At 37.7% G+C, this 21,641-nt stretch overlaps 1 protein-coding gene across 16 annotated transcripts in view; it reads left to right on the plus strand.

Moving 5' to 3' along the window:
• The window catches only part of slit2 (slit homolog 2 (Drosophila)), a 72,939-nt gene that overhangs the window by 25,605 nt on the left and 25,693 nt on the right, over positions 1-21,641 (plus strand). For all 16 annotated transcript variants that reach the window (XM_056265071.1, XM_056265076.1, XM_056265077.1 and 13 more), the window contains exons 5-12: positions 13,865-13,936; positions 14,349-14,420; positions 15,227-15,298; positions 16,669-16,832; positions 17,210-17,342; positions 19,165-19,236; positions 19,330-19,401; positions 21,081-21,152. In XM_056265071.1, coding sequence (XP_056121046.1) covers positions 13,865-13,936; positions 14,349-14,420; positions 15,227-15,298; positions 16,669-16,832; positions 17,210-17,342; positions 19,165-19,236; positions 19,330-19,401; positions 21,081-21,152 — 729 coding nt within the window. The remainder of the gene's footprint in view (positions 1-13,864; positions 13,937-14,348; positions 14,421-15,226; positions 15,299-16,668; positions 16,833-17,209; positions 17,343-19,164; positions 19,237-19,329; positions 19,402-21,080; positions 21,153-21,641) is intronic.

Here is a 21,641-nt window from a genome sequence, read left to right on the forward strand (position 1 = left end):
CCTGGCTGACAATGAGTGTAGTGCTGAACTGACAGATGTGGACTAATTGGCCCTGATCATTTCAATGGATGTGGATTTGGTGCTTCTCTCTCTCTCTCTCTCTCTCTCTCTCTCTCTCTCTCTCTCTCTCTCTCTCTCTCTCTCTCTCTCTTTTCCTCTGCTTTCCTTCCCTCTACTGTATGTTTTCCTTCGGGATAGAAATGTTTTCACTTGGGAATGTGGGTCTAGCAGGTGTTAATTTTATTTTTCCCTTTGTCTCGCTCACTCTGAGTCTCTCTCCCAGGAATTCCTCCCATGTTAGGTCACTGTAATCTCACTTCTCCAGTTCACTATTATGATGAAGACATGCAACATAATACCACCATTCGGAAGTGTGTTTGTAAGAAAGAAAAGAAGGAAAAGCAAGAGAAAGAGAAAAAGAGATTTGCCGGAGAGACGAATTGGACTTTTAAACCTAAGTTCTTGAAAGGATTTTTTTTAGATAATCCCCCTCTCCCACCACTAAGCCCACTCTCCAGAAAACGTACTTCATTTCCATTGATGATTTCTCTCACGTACGTTACGCTCTGTTTGCCAGCTCCTTCCTAAGAGCCTCAAAACGTCGGCCATTGCAGTGCCCTTTACAAAACCAACTTCCTCCTCATCACCTCTTTCTCTATGAGGTCTCTTCCTCTTCTGATGCGTTTCTCATTCTGACTAGTAATCGTTTGGGTTGTGAATGAGTTTGGCCTAGTTATGAGACCCCAGCAGCATGCGGTCCGGACAACTGAACTTTTCTAATCAACACTTTCCATGCACACAGGGTGATTATGTGAAAATACGAAGGGATTTTTCAGAAGGTGTAGGGTACAAATGCGAAGAAAGAAATAACAATTTGTCAAAAAACTCAAAGCAAATGGAAATTTCTTTGTTTGAGAGAGGTTTTCAAGCATGTTTTGTAGAAGACGATTTGACATCTGCATCAGTTTAATATGTTTAAAGTTAAAATGAGCTGTGAGTTGAACTTGATCTTGTGGAGACTGGATTTGAACTTGTGTCAGTGCAAAACAGTATTTCTCATCGAGATTAGGTTTACTGGATGTGTGTGTCTGGGTAAATCCCCCGGCCTCTAAAAATAATGCAGGAACTGTCGGGAATGTGACACACAGATATAACGACTGCAAGAGCTTAACATGGATCAACACCACACAGACAAACACACACACACACACACTTACACACCCTATAAAAACACTCTCTCTCAATAAACCTAAACCTGTCGACAACTGCTGTGGTAGACACACTCACAAAAGTCTAAAGACAAGCCCAAATGCACACACAGTGTGCACTGATACTTTTATGTACAATTGAACTCTGCAAACAACATCAAATTGTCCACTGATATGTGCATCTACTCAGTGTGGTGTTTGCATGCGTGTGTATTTGTGTTAGTGTGTGTGTGTTGTTTCAGTCTGGGTGGTAATGTCTATCTGCTCATGTGGGCCAGTTAATTTTAGACGTCTCTTTCTGCTCAGAAGTCTCTCTTGTGTCGCGTCGGGGTGTCTGTGTAGGAATTTGTCACTGTAAGTGTCAGATGAATGCATGAGGCGTCAGTGATTTCAAAACGAAATGCTTATCAGATCACACCTAATGTGCTAAACATTAGAGAAGCAATTCTCATTCAGTAGATCAGTTGTTTTTAAGGGGTTAAGAACAAATATAAAAACTGTCATCATTTACTTAACCTCATGTTGTTTTAAACCCATAAGACGTTTGTCTTTGGAACACAGATGAAGATATATTTATAAAAATCTGAGAGATTTGTGTCCCTCTGTTGAAAGTTCATTCCACCAAAAAATTTGACACTTCACATTTACAACACTCATACAGGCATTGTAAAAGAAATTCACAAGAACCAAAGAGCGCATTGAGAACGGTTGAGCATCTGTTTACCATATTTAATGTGCTCAATGGATGTGTGTTGGTCCATGTTTATTGCTCGATTCATATGGAATATTTTTACGATGGCTTTATTAACTTTGAAGCGTTGGTGGAAAGGATTCATTAAAAATAGCATCATTTGTGTTTCAAAGATGAACAGAAGTCTTTTGAATGTCATGAGGGCAAGTAATATACAAAAGCGAAAATTCCTGTAAGATGAAACATTGTTATTTATTACGTTTTTTTGAGCTGCAGAGGCCGAACAATGTACCTTGAAGTGTTATGCGTTTGTTTTCTAAATGTCAGATGTCATACATTTTTATGCTTTCGATGGCCAATTAAACACTGTGGGTGGCACCACAAAACCATTTATTTTCATCGCTACATATAGTCCTTTTTTAATGTAGTCCTTTACATTGCATAGTTTGTTGATAGTTTTTGAGGATGAGGGCATGTTTACACAACCTATACTTATGGAATCAGTCTAATTTAGCTGCTTCTATAAAGTGACATGAATTTGTGGCCCTGGAATTGTGCCCGTGTGTGTGTGTGTGTGTGTGTGTGTGTGTGTGTGTGTGTGTGTGTGTGTGTGTGTGTGTGTGTGTGTGTGTGTGTGTGTGTGTGTGTGTGTGTGTGTGTGTGTGTGTGTGTGTGTGTGTGTGTGCTACTAAATCATATGTTTTCGTGACAAATTTGTACGCAGAAGTGAGATGAATCTAACAAAACCTCCTTTTGGGGACACCCTCATTTGTTTAAAAAAAAATAGTATGGTTTTCTTGAGGTGTGGTTATAATATATTAAGCAATATATAAAACACAATAGAAAGTCCCCATTTCGATAGTTAAGTAAACGTGTCAGTTGGCAGACATGTAGGGGGAGTTATTGATGAGTCATTTATATTTTACTGAATGTTGTGTCTAAAAGCATGCATGGATTTGATCTTTCTTTGATTTTGTGTAATAAAACTCTCCACTATGGTGTCTAGCTGCTCTGGAGATATAGGTGTGGTTAGGCAAATATTTGTGTTTGACAGACAGTGGTGACTGACTATTTATTGAAGTTTATGTCTGATGGACAGAACTGGAAAAAGAGCAACACGCCAACTATGAATAATCTTTTGGAGCAAGTGTACAGACAGTGGTATGTATGTATTTGTGTAACGTGCATTATTGGCTTTCTGTGATTGCAGATGGTATGCTTCACCGGTCAATATGTTTTTAGACACACTAAAACTAGCACGCTTTCACAGACACAGCCTTTATCAGTGTGACCCCAGCACACAAACGCACACACTCACACCCAAGTATTTCTCTCTCGCTCTATAAACGCATGACTTAGGGCCATGTTTTAAGAGGGAGATGGAGAGAGTGGAGAAAAGTAAAAGAGCAGCTGAAGTGAGCACCAATTTGCCTTCCAGCTTTTGAAGGGTTTTAAGATGCTCAGCTTTCAGTCCATATAAGACATAGAGGAATGACCTCTTAAACTACTAACAAACACAAAAACTTTGAATGTCTGCTCAACCCTAATGGTATTAACAGAATGTCATCCTTGCTTGGGCATTTGGATGTATGAAGTGGACAACTCAATATAAGAAGGTGTAGAATTTAAGGAAAATGTATCCAATAAAACTTTTGCCGTTGCCGTTTTAAATTCACTCAAAAAAGGGAGTGTAACTTAGTTTTAAAAATTAGTGGGAAATTGATATAGAGGTAAGCCTTTTCCTTTGAATGAGGATTTGAATCCCACATTAATAGAACAAAAATGCAGCTGTTATGTGTATCTGGAGCATTTATATGCATTCGATTTTGCAATATCACTGGACCTGCTGATAAAAGTTGCACAGGACAGGACAGAACATTGCTGATAACAAAATCCGCCACTTATAAACCACAGCAAACATGTATAACAGTGAAATAGAAGTAGCAACATATTTTTTTCTTCGTTATTGAGACATACATCCGAGTGTAAAGAACTATAGAAAAAAGAAAAAAGATGTGGGCCGGGGACTTTTCTATCCATCGGTTGTTGATTGGATATTTGGATGTGGACATTGCACTCAGATATTAACACAAGCTTGCAGTCGATTGTAGAGAAACAGGGTTTAAGATGCCTTAGGGGACAAAGTGCGGCATATGTAACCAACAGAGAAGTCTGATTTTAATTACACATTAGGAGGTCAAAAATATTTTTTTAAAATGGAACATGCATGGATGAGTCATTCACAATAAGATATATAACACCCATTTACTAAATTGATCGGGCAAATCATTTTCATTTCATGTTGACATCAAATCTTCAAATTCCAGTGCTGACATTGCCATTCGTATCACTCACTAACAAAATGAAAAATCTTATTTTTGCCCATTTTCAAGAAAAGATGATTGAATATGTTCACCACAATGCACAATTCAGCTGCAGGTGAAAAATAGAAGACAAAGTAAGAAACAAATTGTACCAAAAAATGTAATTCAAGAAAGATAATGATAAAAATATATGATAGTTATTAGACAATGCTAGAAGAAAAATACAGTAAATATATAAAAATAATATAAGAATAAAAAACAATAGGTATGTGAATTACCTTGGAAACTTTAAAAACAGACTTACACAGGCAATAATTAATTACACAAGTTAGTACTCCATATTTTTCCCCCTGATTTTCTGTTGGGTGGGTAATGCGCTCACTTGCCCACACTTATTCTAGAAACTATGGACAGATGGACAAATATTGCTATATTCTCTCTCTCTCACTCTCTCTTACCCTCTGAGTGTGTGATCTATTAAGATAGTCAGACAGGGGTTGACAGATACACAAAGGCTTCTGCAGTTCTATTGTGGTGGCAGCCTCACCATACAGTACTATCATTGTGTATGGCCTGCGGGTGGACTGTGTGTGTGTCTGCGCGCGCGTGTGTGTGTGTGTGTGATCATGGGACTTACACACTGCTCTGTGATGAATTACTCGGAGTGAGCAGATTATACCGGTATGACATTGATATATTGAGACATCCAGTGAGATTTTATTGCATTCAAAATGTGTGTGTGCGCGTGTATGCGAGCGGGTGGATGTATAAGGATTTTTGAGGGTGTAGAGCCACTTGTTATCACACGGGTGAATAATGACATCAAACTGCTCTCACACACACACGCGCGCTCACACGCACGCACACACACTGGGACACACGGTATTGGAAAAACAGATGTTTTATAACTTCCAATGCCCATGCATATATTAAACACATATTTTTGTTGTAATGTTTGTTTCGGCGAAAAGAAAAAACAAGGTCTGGATATCTGAACATAATCATATGGAGAAAAAAACTGTTTGCATTTATGTGTGTGTTTGCTTATATAGATGCATTATAGGCCACAAGTATGTTTGAATGTTTGTGTGTTTTGGTTGGAGTGTATATTGAATTCCTGTCTTTGTGCTTTCTTGCTGTCATGGATACATGTTTTCGGGGTGTACGGTGGTCCATAGGAATCAAATGAGGCGTGAATAATATATCTCTTAATGACTTCATTCACATCAATAGCATTGACTCTAATAAACCTCCTGCCATGACTGGTGTGTGTGTGTGTTTGTGTGTGTTCATTCATGTGGCACTGCTGAAAGTAAACACACTTATGTGTGAGTTTTCATAGTTTTAAATTGAACTGTTGTGAAGTCAGGGGATTTTCCATTTATGCGAGTTAGTGTGTTTGTGTGAATGTGTATCTATGCATATTTGTTTTTACTGGCACATTTACATTCCTCTTTTGAAATTGTATGCATTATGGAGTGGAACATCATTCAAAGACAATCTAACAGACATACTTGTGTAGTTCATGGTTATTTGATCCCACAGTCTACAGGTTTCTGTGTTGGAGTTTGTTATTATGATTTAAAATGTCTGCATCTTTAGTGTTTGTCTGTACATGCTCAGATGTGTTTAACCAAAACAGTGCCAGCATTTGCCTTTTTTTAGGCATATGTACCATAGAAATACCACATTTTTAATAGTTCCATGGTATTTCTTTAAAGTATTGTATTCTTTGGCATAAATATAAATATGGCCATGATATAAAACAAATTGGCATGTTAGTTCATTATTACATTGTAATACATTTACAAAAATGCATATGAGTTCAGTTGTGTTCTTGACCTTGATGCGTGGATATCATATTCAGTTGTGTTTTCAGATAACAGTGCCCACATTTACTGTTTTTTTAGGGATATGTACCGTTGAAATACCATTTTTTGCATGGTAGTACCAAGGTGTTCTTTAAAGTATGGTATTCTTTGGCATAAATACTATGGTGCATGAATAATTAAATTAGCATGTTATTACATTAATGTCACATTGTAGTTACATTGTAATATGTTTCTTAAAAGTGTCTTTGAGTCAAAAGACAGTTTGAAGATTACTGCAAGAGTTTTTGACTTTGACGCGGTTTGCATCTCTACATTTTATTTGTATGTTTGCTTTGGCCCTCATGCTTGCATACGTAACCTTCTGCGTGTGTGTACAAGCATCTGAAATTGCAATAAGAAAATCCCATGACAAGAATTTCAACCACAAAGCAGGCAGGAAAAATGAGCATCAATGAGAGAAAGCGTTTTTCAAAAATATAAAACACTGCGAACTGTACTAAAGTCATTGAATACATTCAAATGAGGCAGTAAATCAGTGTCTTTACGATCCCCCGAAGTGTCTATATGCGGTTTAGACATGAGGAATACTGCGCGGGGCGGCAGAACCCTTCTGTGATGCTTTATGGCTTGGTCAGGCGTTAACAGAACCTTCCATTAGCCTTCAAACAAAATCTCCCTTCAACCATGATTATTTGTTCCTGATGAACTCGTATGAGAGTGGAATTATGGGAAAGGTCACACAGAGAGAGGGAGATGATAATGTTGACTGTGTTTTGTATGTAATGTAATCAGATATGTAAAGCTGACATCTTAACAGCTGCTCTGGGCTGAGTTTTATTGATTGGTTCATGGTGGTTTAGGCCGAGGGAAACTTCTGGTAAGGCTGACTTGCAACCTGCTATTACAAATGTGAGGGGCACACACACCCGTGCAAACACACACACAAACTGCGGTGATCGTTAAGCAGTAAATTATAGAAGGAAATCCTCGACGGCTGTATGTAATTCCCACTGGCAGATTGAGTGTGACTGGAAAACCACACCATCTCCCTCCTCTCTTTCTGTTCTCTATGAGATTTTCAATCTGTGTTTTGTAATTGTAGATTACCGAGAAGCTGAAGTTGGTCTCATATACTTACTCAACGTGTGCGTTTGAGAAACTGAATCTTAAAGCTCCAAAATCAACAGCTCTGACAGACACATCCTTAAAGTGACCCGCTGAAGAAATGGGCTTAACTGTGTGTGCGTGTGTGTGTGTGTGTGTGTGTTTGAATAAGTGTGGAAAGGACAGATGGACTCAAGCAGCTGTGTGTGTAGCCATTGGTCATGACTGAAGTTTGCGGGTGTGTGAAAGACAACATTGAGGCCTCGTCTGTATTTGAACAGGAATATTTCAGTTTGACTCACCCACACACACATATACTGTCTGCTGGAATCGACGGCAAATAGCTACGAGACTCGAAACATCTTGAAAAGATTTAGAGAGAGAGAGAGAGAGAGAGGGGAAGAGAGGGGAAATAGAGTTACTATCTCCTGTCTTTCATCTTCAAGTGTTTCTTTGTCTCAATTGTTTCGATCTGTGTGTCTTAAAGAGAGAGAAAGAGCAACTGATAGACCGACAGAGGCAGAAAGAGAACGAGTCGGAGAGAATGGCACACAGGGAGACACAGACAGAGAGAAAACAAGTGGTTGTGTGAAAGTTGGTGGTTGTCTGTGTGCACCCACACTGGCACAATCAAATCCTGCTCTCTCACATAAACACACACACTGAAGTCGGACTGACTTTTTGACCCTGGACTCAATTTAGTGCTGGATGCACAATATTGTCATGATTATTCAACAACTTTAATACTGTAATTATTTTAAAGCGGTTTTTATTTGCTCTAAAGAGTGTTAGTAGATTAGTTTCTCAATGTCTTGTGAGTTTATGAGAGCATAAAACATAAATGCTAATAAAAATGAATTATATAATAAGTAATTAAAAACAATCAATGATTAAATATCATTCTTTGGTTTATGCATTTAATAAAGCAGCACGAAACCATGCCTTGATTATTTCGATATTTATTTAACTTTTTGGATTAAGCTTTTTGAATGTTCTTGTCTTTAATAGCTGTTCAAGCCAGCCAATATTCAAATGTAATTTTTGGACAATATAACTCACAAAAAAACTTTAAATGAATAAAGCAGAGTTTCCATTCTATTTGTTGAAGAGACTAAAATTGTCACTTTCGGTAAAGGAAATGAAGTTGTTGCCACTGGGAAAGAGCCTGTGGCTCTTTTAATAAATGTAATATATTACTTGCGGTTTAGTGCATACAGACAGAACGCTGTGATGATGTATTTAGCTATCAGCTGCAGATGCTTTCTGTTTGGGTGCAAGTGTGTGAGAAAGTTCTGGTAAGTTAGAGTGGCCAATCATTTTGATGATGACTTTGGCATTTCAGAATGACCAGAGCAACAAGTGAATTGAAAATGACTTTTTTTTAATGCTCCTCTAGAAATGTATTTGATAAATGTATTTTAGTCTTCATACCTTAAAAGTTGTCTCAAGCAAGCATATTTTTAATCTAATATCCAGCATTTTATATGCAATATCTCATAGATATCCTACTGATATTTCACAGTCCTAACAGTTTCTTAAAACTGATTCCACGACCTGTCCTTTTACCATTATATTAATCTGGGTTTGTCAGTTCCAAACTTTAAGTGTAATTGTATTTCTTTGACTAGAACTTGACTAGTGACTAGTGTGTGTTTGTGTGTGTGAGAGAGAAAAGGATGGCAGTCTGTGCCCTCAGAGCCAGGCTTACAAGACGAGTGCTGAATGCCTCCAGTTCATAAACACCTCGCTAATGAGCCTCTCAGGGGAGAGCAAATGATCAGCGCTCATTTCTTCACAGATCCCTCTAACATCTGCTAATGTGTGTGTGCGTGCGCATGACATTTTCATGGATGACAGGTGGTCTCCCCAACACCACTGGATGTAGAGAGAGAGAGAGAGAATGTGTGACGCACACATTCAAGCTCACAGAGTACTAATCCGTTTTCAGTGTTTTTATCAATGCACCTCGGCTGTTAGTGGAACCATATTCCTTGTAGTAAGAGGAACAAACTCAAGTGACAAATTATATTAAAGTCGCAATGAAACGGAAGTAGCAACAACAGATCTTTTCTCACATATTATGATGTGCGAGTTTAATGGGTTTTTTAAAAAAAGAAAAATTTGTAGGTCTGGGACTTCTTTCTATCCATCAGTTGTTGATTGGATTTTGAGATGTTGATGTTGCGCTCCAAAATGAATGTGGGCTTGCAGTCGATTTTAGAGTGGCTGGGTTTAAGCAGACTAAATGATTGGACAATTCCAGCATACGTCACTAGAGAGAACGTCTGGAAGATCCAGTTTTGACATTTTGATGAAACATTATGAGATAAAATAAAAAATACATAAATAAATAAAAATGAAACGCATGGATATTCACAACAAGATCTATAACATGCATTTACAAAATAGATAGGGTGAATTTTCATGTCATTTTAACCTCAAATTTGTCATAATATCAACTCAAAATTAAATGTAAATTTGTATAGCAAACATTTAAAAAGAGAAATTGCTCAATATCTATTTACATGGATGTTGGTAGATTTAAACTTATTCAAGGAAAATGCCAAACAGGAAGCCAATAATAAAAAGCCAATATTTCAAAATGGTCAAAAATCAGCCAATGAATCTGTCATTGTGTATATAACTAAAGTGAACCTGATAAGGAATGTAAAAAAACAAAAACAAAAACAAGAATGTGAAAAAAAGACAAAAAATGACTTGAAAAATGGTGTACAAATGCAGAATTCATCATCTTGGGCTTGTACCGGCCATACGCGCATTGGCAATCGATTGAGACACTCATATCAGGGACAGTTTCACCCTGGCTCAAACTAAAAATCTCTACACTTGCCGCCTGAGTGAGATAAATGTTTTTGATGCTGTCCTAGCAAATCCAAACACTTCCAGCTCCGATGTTTGTGTGCTTATCATGCCATTTGGGGAGATAGCATTGTTTCTTGTTCGTCGTACTGGCGGTAATTTAACGTTTGCTATCAAAGGCTAAAGGATGTGATCTGTTTCTCTCTCTCTCTCTTTCCACTCATTCCTCCCTATCAGTTCACTCTTCCCTCTCTTTCCTTCCTTCTCTTCCTCTCTGTATTTGTCGAGCACTGTGTGGCAAGGTACATTTTTGTAGAATTTCTAGGTTTATCCCACCACAAACTAGCATATAAACAAAATTCATAATTTTTTTTAAAGTGTTGTTTTGCTCATCCACAGTGCATAAAAAAAAGAATATACAAAATGTGTCCATGTAAAGCAGCAACAAAAGACCAAGCAGAGTGCTTTTGCCAAGCAATCGGTTACTTAAAGTCTCGGGGCCCAGGACAAAATGTTAATCGGTGGGCCCCCTCTTCCAATGAGAAGGCTATAGCATAGTGCACTTTAGTGGGCCCCCCTCGTCACGGGGCTCGGGGCAACATTCTCGGTAGCCCATCCCCCAGCTACGGCCCTGGTTGGCGTTGGACAGAACTTTTGCTTAGTTGTCCTACTATTTCCTGAGTCCACTGGCCTTTCAAGTCAGTTAAGACTACAGGACGAAAGTCACATCGCATTATTAAAATTCATCAGCCAAACATATATGTTTTATAATGTGTACCCCCCCCCCCTTTTGGTTAAAATATATAGTCACTAACTTTTCACTTAATTACTTCTATCATTTTTAATTATTACATTTTTTATTAATATTTAGTTGTTTTATTAAATATTAATTATTTTTCTGAGTCATTGACATCTATAATATCTTTACAAGGTTAATGGACATAAGTTAACCTAAACAAAAACACCTAGTGTACTTAGTGTCTGTGTATGGTTATCCATGCTGGTAAGAATGCACTGCCCCCTAGTGGATGAAGATGTCATCCATCACTGCGGATACATCCAGACAAATGTGTGTGTTTAAGTGAATATTTTTGATATTATAAATACCTGTCTGTCTCCCTGGCATTTTTCATTTAAATCCTGCTGCTCTGTGATTGGTGCTGTCATGTGCCAGTCATGGAAATGACAGGCATCTAGATGAATAGAGCGCTCAACAGACAGACTGGCCTGACCTCGACACACACACACACACACACACACACACACACACACACACACACACACATAAACGTTGATCTATTACGGTCAGTGTCTAGTTTTTGGAGACTGAGTGTCTGTGTCCCATTATGATTGACGGCTGAGGAATTTGACTGACGGGTCTGGCTAGCTGAACTAGCTATTCACAGTCTATTGGGTCCCATGCTGTGTGTGTGTGTATGTGTGTGCGGGTGTACGTCTATAAATGAGAGGATTGTCTTTGAGGGTCTGCTTTGCGTGAGGGAAGACACTTCATTAAAGTCACCCCCTACTGAAACGCACACACAGGAACCCGCACGCATGCATGGGTGCAAAGGTCAACCTTTGAGAACCCCTTGAATGTTGAATCATGTGACCGGGGCTTAAAATCTGATCATGTGACCCCATAAAAAAAATCAAGTGTTTCGGTTGCGGCTATTATGATAATTGATATTCATAGAAATTAATGGTCATAATTAGTGCAGATGGGCTCTTCATAAGTCATTATGCTCATTACCAGTGTATGAAAACAGAGAGAGATAGAGAAATAAATCATTGATTAGATTAGTTAAACTTCTCTCAGTATTTTATTGTGTTATATGAGGTATTTTTGTCCATCAGCAGGTGAAAAGAAAGAGTGAAAGTGACAGAAAATGAAGGACAGAGAGCAGGAATAAAGCAAGGATTAAGCTTCTGTTAGTTTTTGTTCAATTATTGAAAAGAGGAAGAGAGCGAGTGAAGCACTTCCTCTGAAGGTGTTCAGAGGTCATCATTCAACCCTCTTACTCTCTCTTTTATTCTCTGTTTCTTTCTTAGCTCTCGATTCCCTCCTGGGTGTTCCACTCTATGCTGGCACTGAAGTTTCTGTGTGTGTGTGTGTGTGAGCCCTCACTAGTTGTCAAGCCCACCTCCCACCATGTCTTTGTGTGTGTGTGTGTGTGTGTGTGTGGTGCTTTATTTCGATGTAAGTCGCCCTGTTAAAATGGGAACAGTTTTTTCAATTGTTTTGTTTCAATGGTTTGATTGCCTGTGCCTGAATTCATCTCGCTCTCATCTGGGTGACAGCTGGAATGTTTGTACTGTAATCCAGATGTACGTTTGATCTCATAAATGCGCACGCAGACCGGTGTCGGTGTCCTGTACAGACGCAGATGAACCTGATTAAAGACAATTCCCATTCAGTTCACGCTCAGGTCATGTCAGGATGACATTTTTGAAGAGCACTGAAGACTTAACCATGGCTGTTTAAATGTCTGCTCTCTGATGCCTAAAGAACCAGGGACTTCAGTTAGAAATGTTTGTTCAGTCTCATCATAACTGTTTGCATGAGAGTTTGCTGTGTGTGTGTATTTTTGTTGCATTTCTTCTAGCAGAAGTTACATTTTTAACTCTGTTCTCATTCTGTTGGTTTCCTTCCTGCTTTCTTTTTCTTTTGTTGTTTATTTTCTCCCGCTGACAGTGCCTGCATATGTCCATGAATCTTTTGTGTGTTATTTGAACACAAGGCTATTAGTTATGTGTAGGTTTCACACTTGAGGATTTTGCTAAAGTGACCAATTATATAATTCCTTAATTTTTTTCTACTCTCTTCTCTTTGTCCTCTTTTTCATATTGACCATATTTATCTAAAATGGCTGTTTGAGACAAATTGTAGTAACCATAAAGTGTTTATTTTGCTGTATAATTAAATCATTAGTCTTCTATCAGTCTTAGATTTTGCCATTATTTACTCACCATCATATCATTCTAAACCTGTATGATTTTCTTTTCTCTGTGGAACACAAAAGAGGATATAATTAAACGCAGTTATGGGGATTTGAGCCACACAAAAACCAAAAAACAATATGAAAGTATCTTAAAAGACATCTGTCTCAGCTCTCGGTGATGTGTTCGTAGCATTGTTTGATTCATAAGCAAAACATTATTTTAATATATTCAATTTCTCTCTACCAGAGGGCCAGGGCCCTCTACAGGGGGCCTGGCATTTCCAGGGGGCCCCAATAATTCTCACAAATATTTACATTTAGTTATTAACATGATCTTTATTAAAATCCTAAAAACACTATAATAGCAATGTACAACATTCAACTGACATCAACAGTTTAGTTATTTATTTATGATTGATTTGTATTACAACAGATGTAGGCCTACCATGATGTACATATTAGCTTATATATGAAGGCCTTTGAATATTGAATACAGAGGGGTCTCAGTGTCAAATAGTTTAAGAACCACTGAATTAATCTGTCTTATTTACAAAATCAGACTGATCTTGTTCTCGCTAAACAGCTCACTGGAGGAAATTATCAACTTTAATGTTAAATGGCTTCAGAAGACTTAGAGTATAGAACACAAATCATATAGACCATTTTTATGAATTTTTTAATGGTGATTGAAAGCTCCAGTTCCCATTTACTGTATTGTTATGTCATGCATTTCTCCTTTTGTGTTCTAAAGAAAACCATACAATTATGAGTAAATTATGACAGAATTTTGACAGTTTGCCTTTGCTTTTGTCGTAGACAACAACAAGAAAGGAGAACAAAATCTGTGTACTTTCCAATTTAAATAGAACTTTAGATCATTTAAATATATATCTGTCTTCATAACTTCTAATGATTTTTCATGTTCGCTTTCTCTATTTTACAGTGACCTGAGTGAAAATCAAATCCAGGGGATTCCCAGAAAAGCATTCAGAGGAGCTACTGAGATCAAAAACCTGTGAGTTTTCTGTATCTATGTGTGAAATAGAGCGAGAGAGAGCGCTTTGAATTAATGATTGTGTGCTTTAATGAGATACCCAGGCAGACTGACCATCACACACACACACACACATACACAGAGATGGGAGGAGTGGGCAGTGCAGGTAGACAATATTGGAGGAGAACACAGCAGACAGAGTGAGGAGGCTGCAAAGTCAAGAACAGTAATTGGGGGAGAAAGAAAGAATGACTGTGACAACAAAATGAGTGAGAGCAAAGAAAGACAGATTGAGGAACAGGGGAGTGAAAGATGTATATTGATTATTAGTAAGGAACAGTGTTTCTGAGAGTGTATTACTCTATTACGATAATCATTTAACACCAAAGAGAAGAACTTCAAATATTTTCTCTCTATCTTTTTCCTCTCTCAGGCAGCTGGACTACAATCACATTTCCTGCATTGAAGATGGAGCGTTCAGAGCTCTGCGGGACCTAGAAGTACTGTAAGTGCACTGCGTGTGTGTGTGTGTGTGTGTGTGAACTTGGGTGATTGTGTTCTGTTGAAATAAAGCCACAGCAGAGATCTTTTCAGATATCGAGGTCTCTTTAGACTTGGGTCAAAGCGGGCAAAACCGATTTTGGGACTGTTCCAGAAACTTTGTTTGATTTTAAGATTGGAATTGAGATTAGAAAAGTGTATATTCATGTTAAATTGGTATGGATTTCTATGTACGTAGACTGCATGCTGTGTGTCTGGCTGTCAGATCATGCCTGTGTGGTGTTGAATAATTGTATAAAACGCATATCTGCTTTTTAAAGTGGGATTAGTGGAATAATCCTGTTAGAGAAAATGGAATCAAGGCAGATAAATGGGATTGTGTCAGATTATTTTACTAGGATTATTTTGATGCTTTGTGACAAATAGACAGATGAGGTTTTAGGAGCATATAACCACATGCATGGAGGCACACTGATATATTGCAAAGAAATATCAAATCAACATTATACATTTGTGTATGGAATATTGTAATAGGACAAAAAATAAAAGGATAGTTCACCCAAAATTCTGTTATCACTGAATTGGGACACAAAATGAATAATTTAGCAGAATGTCTAAGATGCTCTTCTTTTATACAGTGAAAGTAGATGGGGACCAGGGACAGCTGTGGTCACCATTCACTTAAATTGTTTAGAGCTGCTTGGAAATTTTGCTTCCACATAAGCTAAAAAGTCATTTGGGTTTGTATATGTTTGTTATCTAAATAGGTCTATAAAATGATTATTATCTTTCCCTGTCTTTGTTTCACAGCACACTGAATAACAACAAAATCTCTCGCTTGTCTGTGGGCAGTTTTAACCACATGCCCAAGCTCAGAACATTGTGAGTATCTCTCTCTCTCTCTCTCTCTCTCTCTCTCTCTCTCTCTCTCTCTCTCTCTCTCTCTCTCTCTCTCTCTCTCTCTCTCTCTCTCTCTCTCTCTCTTTCTCTCTCTCTCTCTCTCTCTCTCACACACACACACACACACACACACACACACACACACTCAAACTGCTTTAAACCAGTTCTTCAGACTGTCGTTGGTTATCCAGCACTTATCATGCTGGCCCTTAATACGTGTGATTATGGGGTAATAAGGTGTAATAACTGTATTAATATGTATGTTTCATTAGCATACATTTTGTATATTGGAGTCCTCTTTGTGTGATCATGATTTAATCCCATTTACATGATGAGCTAAAATTGCTATATCAGTATTCTGGTCCTTGTTAGCTAAACGTCAGCAATAGATGATGGAAAGAATGACCAGTGAATGACAAGATGGGAAGGACAATGGCCATGAAACATGGGCTAGTGTGAAATGCCAGTCATTGTTATTGTTTACTTACACTAAAATTGAAATTAAAACTGCAAATCAAAAAATGACAGTGAATTCAAAATATTAATAAATATTGAATTAGTATATAAATAATTTTATGTTAAATGTGTAAAAAAAAAACAATTAGTAAAAATCCCAAATTGTATTTTTTCCGCTATTCTGTAGAGTTGTTAAAAATCATGTAGTCAAAGTGACCTTATTTTGCAGATTTAATTATATTCAAATCATTTATATTTTCTGCAGGCAAAATTTAAGGTATCATATTGATAATTAATATTATATTAAAGCACTATACTTGGTGAAACTTGAAATGTTTGAAGTGCAGTGTTCTGCTGCATTTCAGTGGAACAAAGTGATTTTCATCATTCTCGCTCGACCCAAAATATTCAAAAGCCTTTTCAAGGCCCATTGGAAAAAATTCTAGAGAGAGATATAACAAGAACAGCCCATTTCAGTGCTTTCTCTAGCTCAGTTCAGTGTGAAGTTGGTCCTATGTCTCTGTGATGATTTCTGCCATGACAATATAAACACATCCTCTTCTGTCTCAACACATCCTCTACTGCCGTCATGTTAAAAAAAGATAATTGGCTTATTACATCAGGCTTGTACAGTCAGTTACAACTAAATATGGTTTGAGTTTGTTTGTAACATTAATCGTGTAAAGGGAAGGACTCTTAAAGGTGCTGACCGCACAGAAACACCAGAGTTTGCGCGTTGTTTGCAAGTACAAGACTCGACTGTAATTAATTAACATGAAACTGTTTGATGCAAAGTCGATAACACTAACACACACTCTCTCACACACATGCACATCAGCTTAGACTGCCAGCGGACCCTCAAATGACTCTTTCTCTCACACTCTCCATCTCTCTAGTCGTCTGCACTCTAATAATCTGCTATGTGATTGCCATGTGGCCTGGCTCTCTGATTGGCTGAGACAAAGGCCCCGCCTTGGCCTCTACACACAGTGTATGGCCCCGCCCTCCCTGAGGGGCCACAACATTGCTGAGGTTCAGAAGAAAGAGTTTACATGTACAGGTGAGTTTGTGTGTGTCTGTGCTGTTTTATTTGTGTGGCTTGTTGATAGGAGATAAGGGCTTTTGAGGATAAAGAGAATAAATACATGTATTTGCTGTTTTGTTTTGTCAAAGCTTTCACATTCTGTTCATTTTTGGCTGTTCTCTTTCTTTGCTCATGCTTTCAAGACTTCAGTGAAGGCAAGTTATTTGTGCTGAAATCACATGGACAAAAAAGCTTCTTTACATCAATTTGCATTTGGTTGCAATATGCAGTCCACAACATTTTTGCTTGAGTATTTTTTATATGTATTTAATTCATTCAACCTTCAAACTCAACCTTCCTTTGTGTAGCTCATACCTCTACATCCCCGTCATCTCTTTTTATGTGTGTTTTAGGGCCCCAGTCACACTCGTCCTGTAGTGTTCTGCAGTGTCCTGAGCTGTGCACCTGCAGTAATAATATAGTGGACTGCCGGGGGAAAGGACTGACTGAAATACCTACCAACCTGCCAGAAACCATCACTGAGATGTGAGTGAGGAGCAGACACACACACACACACATTTTTACATTTGTAAAAAAACTCATTCTGTATGATTTATAAGCTTGTGTACCCATGGGGACCTCAATTTAGGTCCCCACAGTGACTCGAGTCCCCATGAGTCTGTGTGCATTCGGGTTTAAGTCCCCACCAGGATAGAAAAACATGTGCTCACGCACGCACACACACACAGATTATGTTCATATGTCTTCCTCAGTCTTCTGTTAGGTTGAGTGTAATGGTGGATTTGCCCCCTTTTTGACAGATGCAACTTCCACATTCCACACACATACACAGTGAGGGTTGTATCTGTATCAAATATTTTAACTACGGAGGCCATGCTGAAGTCATGCACATTAATTCAGTGTGGAAATGGATTTATTTTATCAATGGAATCTCTTCTGAGGGCCAACGCTCTGCCAATGGGGTCTGGATTGAGACGCCACATCTTTTTTTAACTGTTGTGCCTCTCACTGCCAGGGTCATTGTCTATCTTTTTTCTTCCCATCTCTCTCTGTCTGTCATCCCCTCTGAAAGCTGCTTGCAGGGCCTTGGCAGATGAGTCGGATTATCTCATTTGGCTTCGGTTGAATGAAATGTGTGTGTATGTGTATGTTCGTCCACCTATGCAGGGGCCTGATTTTCATGCTCTGTCAACTTTGGAGAGCTTATCTGATTTATGACATATTTACTGTCAAATAGAAGAACAGATTTCTAGAGAGAGACAGCGAGAAGGAGAGATGTTATAAATAAGCATTGCATTAAGTTGAATGCTAGAGTACTGAATGAATAATATATTTATGATTCATAATTAATTTTTGCAGCCTTGACTTGGCAGGTGGGAAAATTACAGCTGATGTTGATTTATATTTTATTGCACTAACATAATATCCATCTTTAATCACATGTTTGCATTTAACAAAAAGTTAATTAGCTTAAGTGGGTAATTTTTACAATGCTAAAATGTTTTCTTTTCAGGTTTTTATTTTGATTTGTGTGTGCATGTGTCTACTCTTTGGTTAAAAGCAGTCTCAAGTAAAAGCAGCAGTTTTGGTTTACAGTTGTAGAAATACAATAGTTAGCCATCAGCCATGTAATGAAAAAATAACATATTAGTAAAAACTAAAACAGGTGATTGTGAGGAAAGCGTTTGAAATAAGAAATAAAGTAATTGCAAGATGTAAAGTTGCTATCATGTAATATACAACAGCCTGTATATGACTGATATAACTGGAGTCTTCATCCTATCCTAAACATGTTTTTCATAAGCACTGTTCTTTTAGGGTAGATGTGTTTTCTTTATAAATACTGAGTGCACTTTCCAGGCAATGTTAAAATGTCAGTGTGTTTATAATTAAATTTTCATGCAGCAGATATTTTGGATTTGTTCTTAGCAGACATGGGCACTGCCTCAAACTGGAACTACAGCAAACAGACACAGATGCTACACTGTGATTAAAGTCATCGCAGAGATATGGACATTAATCTTACATTTGTGCCTGTCACATTGATTTTCCTCATCTCTTTCTCTTGGTTTCCCCTCTTATTGTATTAAATTTCTCTAATATAAAAACAGATTTGAACTAAAAAACATTGTCCAAGATTACAAAAAACGAAGCATTCAAAATCTTCACATTTCTTTCGGTTTTCTGGCCCAACATCACCCATCATTCTCATAGTCTTCCAATAACTCCTCAATAGTGCTGTCAGTGCCCATCATTTTCCAGTTACCCTCACCTTTTTGAGATTTGAATTATTCCCTCTGCAATGTTCCTTCCATTTGTTGATCTGGTTTATTCTCTCTGTTCACAGTCGACTGGAGCAGAACTCCATCAGCATTATTCCGCCAGGAGCATTCTCACCTTACAAGCGGCTGCGGAGAATGTGAGTGTGTGTCCGTGAGAGAACACATACATACACAATCACACAAAAACACACTTATTCCTCATCTATCTTTAATTTTCTTCTTCTTTTCAGAGATTTGAGTAATAATCAAATAACTGAATTGGCTTCAGACTCCTTTCAAGGTCTCCGATCTTTGAATTCTCTGTGAGTATATATGTATATATATATGTGTGTGCGTGAGAAGAGAATGTAAGAGTTATATTAAGCTTCCATCATTCTTTCAATTATTGATGATCTGACTCATTCAAGCTTTTAGAGGACAGAGCAGATAAATCCCTGCAGGGTCTGAGTCAACCCAACCACCATTCAAATATACAGGACACCTGTCATTTTAATAAATAACAACTTTTAAAGGCAACCTCAGTCATTTTTCTCTCTTTACATACAATACACAACAATAGTACTTTCAATCCCATCTCATGAGAAAACAAGTCATTTACGAGATGGCGATTTTGTGTGAATTTTTACAATGTGATTCGTTTTAGAAAAAAAAGTATGACAATTCCGAGACACACTGAAGAAGGCCTGAGAGCTGAAACGTTTGTGCTTTCCTCCGTGTGTTAAATAAAATAACAAAAGATTTTGAATTTTGAGTGCGAATCACAACTGAATTTTCGATGTAATTAAATAGATTCACACACATAATGAGACAATATACGAGACAAGAGAGTGCGGGGTAAACAACAATGTTGAACTGAATTCCAAGACAAATGACATTAATAAAAAAAATGACCGCACCTTTAAAGAAGCTTTATACTGTATATGGCTATACAGCCTTAGAATATAAACACACTAATATAAGCCCTTTCTCTAATCTATTAAATTATTTGTTTTGGCCTGGTATTTTCAGTGTGCAAATGTGCGTGTATTTTTTTAGGGGTTGTGATGTATATGTCCTACTTGCTTGGTCTCTGTATTTTCTTTGGTTTACTTTACTGACCGGGTTCCAATGAGCCAGAACTTAGTGGGCGGAACAGTTCTCCCTCTCTTTCTCGTTCCCTTTGGACCAGCCTCTTAGGAACACCAGCCAGCCATTTAAAATCTGTCCTCCTAAAAAAATACAACTTCAAGCCAGAAGAGTGATCCAACGTGTAACATAAGCGAACACACACATGCAAGTCCTGATATGACATCACTTAATGAAATACTTCAAATGCAGGCTCAGACAGAATTTGCAGAGGTGTTTTTTTTTATATATTTTTGATGAAATCTGTGGTATATTTCTCAAGATAAATTGAGTGTGCTAGACACTGATTCGTAGCTGAAAGCATTATTAAATAAGGACAAATATTTAATGAATAAACATACAAGAGCACAACTTTGTGCAACTTTGTGAATGACAGACGTTCCAAATCTGCAGAGCTTTCTGTGTGGGCCTGCACATATGTTGGATATCAGCAAATAGCCAAAGCCACAATGCCATTATTCATTCTGAAATAAAAATGCCAAGAATTTTTTAGCCCTGCATGGCTCTTACAGATTAGTCTTGAATTTCCCAGTATTCCCACCCATTTTTACAACAACCTCAGCTTGCGCATGGTTATGGACCATTAAGATAAAGTAATGAATATGAGCTGTAATTGATATATTCATCATAAGAAGATTGTGCACATGTTTTTTTATGATTTTACCTCATGAATATGGGTCCACATGATTTCGTTTGTGTTTAAATATGATTCGTAACTGGTTACACTGGGTTGATTTGTGGTGGTACATCGTGTGCTCTGTTTAAGTATCAATTTCTAAAGAATGGGTGTGTGTGTGTGGGTGGGTAATGGACATCTTTAATCTTTGCTTTTCTTTAATGTTCCCTTGTCTTTCAGGGTTTTATATGGGAATAAAATCACTGAACTTCCCAAAGGTGTTTTTGATGGACTATTCTCAGTGCAGCTACTGTGAGTAATGCACATTCTGTGAATTTATGCTTGAAAATGCCATGAAGGCAGGGCATTTATTTCTGTGTGTGTGAAGCATTGCTTCAAGTAAACAGCCAATAATAAAGAAAGAAAAAGCTGATATTGTTCTCTTTGTAATGGCAATATTGTAATTTAAATGAATAATAATGACATACTAAAAAGTGGCAAGACTATTAGGTGGCATTTCTACTCTGATATTTTGGCACAAAGCTTAAAATAACAAAATAACAAAATCATTTTATTTCAGTATCAACTTGGTTCTGAAGTTCTAGTGACATCACTATAAGATCAATAGATACATTGGCTCAGTGTAAAAACAAAAGCTGTTCACATCATGATAGAACAAAACAAACGTCTGTGTGTGTTTGCACTGTGAGGATAGGACTGTAAGCTTCACCCATTCGCCTGATGACAGACAGCACAACTGGACATACATTCACACACACATACCACACACACACTTCCGCT

This window comes from Rhinichthys klamathensis, unplaced genomic scaffold (assembly GCF_029890125.1).
Source record: "Rhinichthys klamathensis goyatoka isolate OS25496 unplaced genomic scaffold, OSU_Roscu_1.1 h1tg000229l_1, whole genome shotgun sequence".
NCBI lineage: Eukaryota > Metazoa > Chordata > Actinopteri > Cypriniformes > Leuciscidae > Rhinichthys > Rhinichthys klamathensis.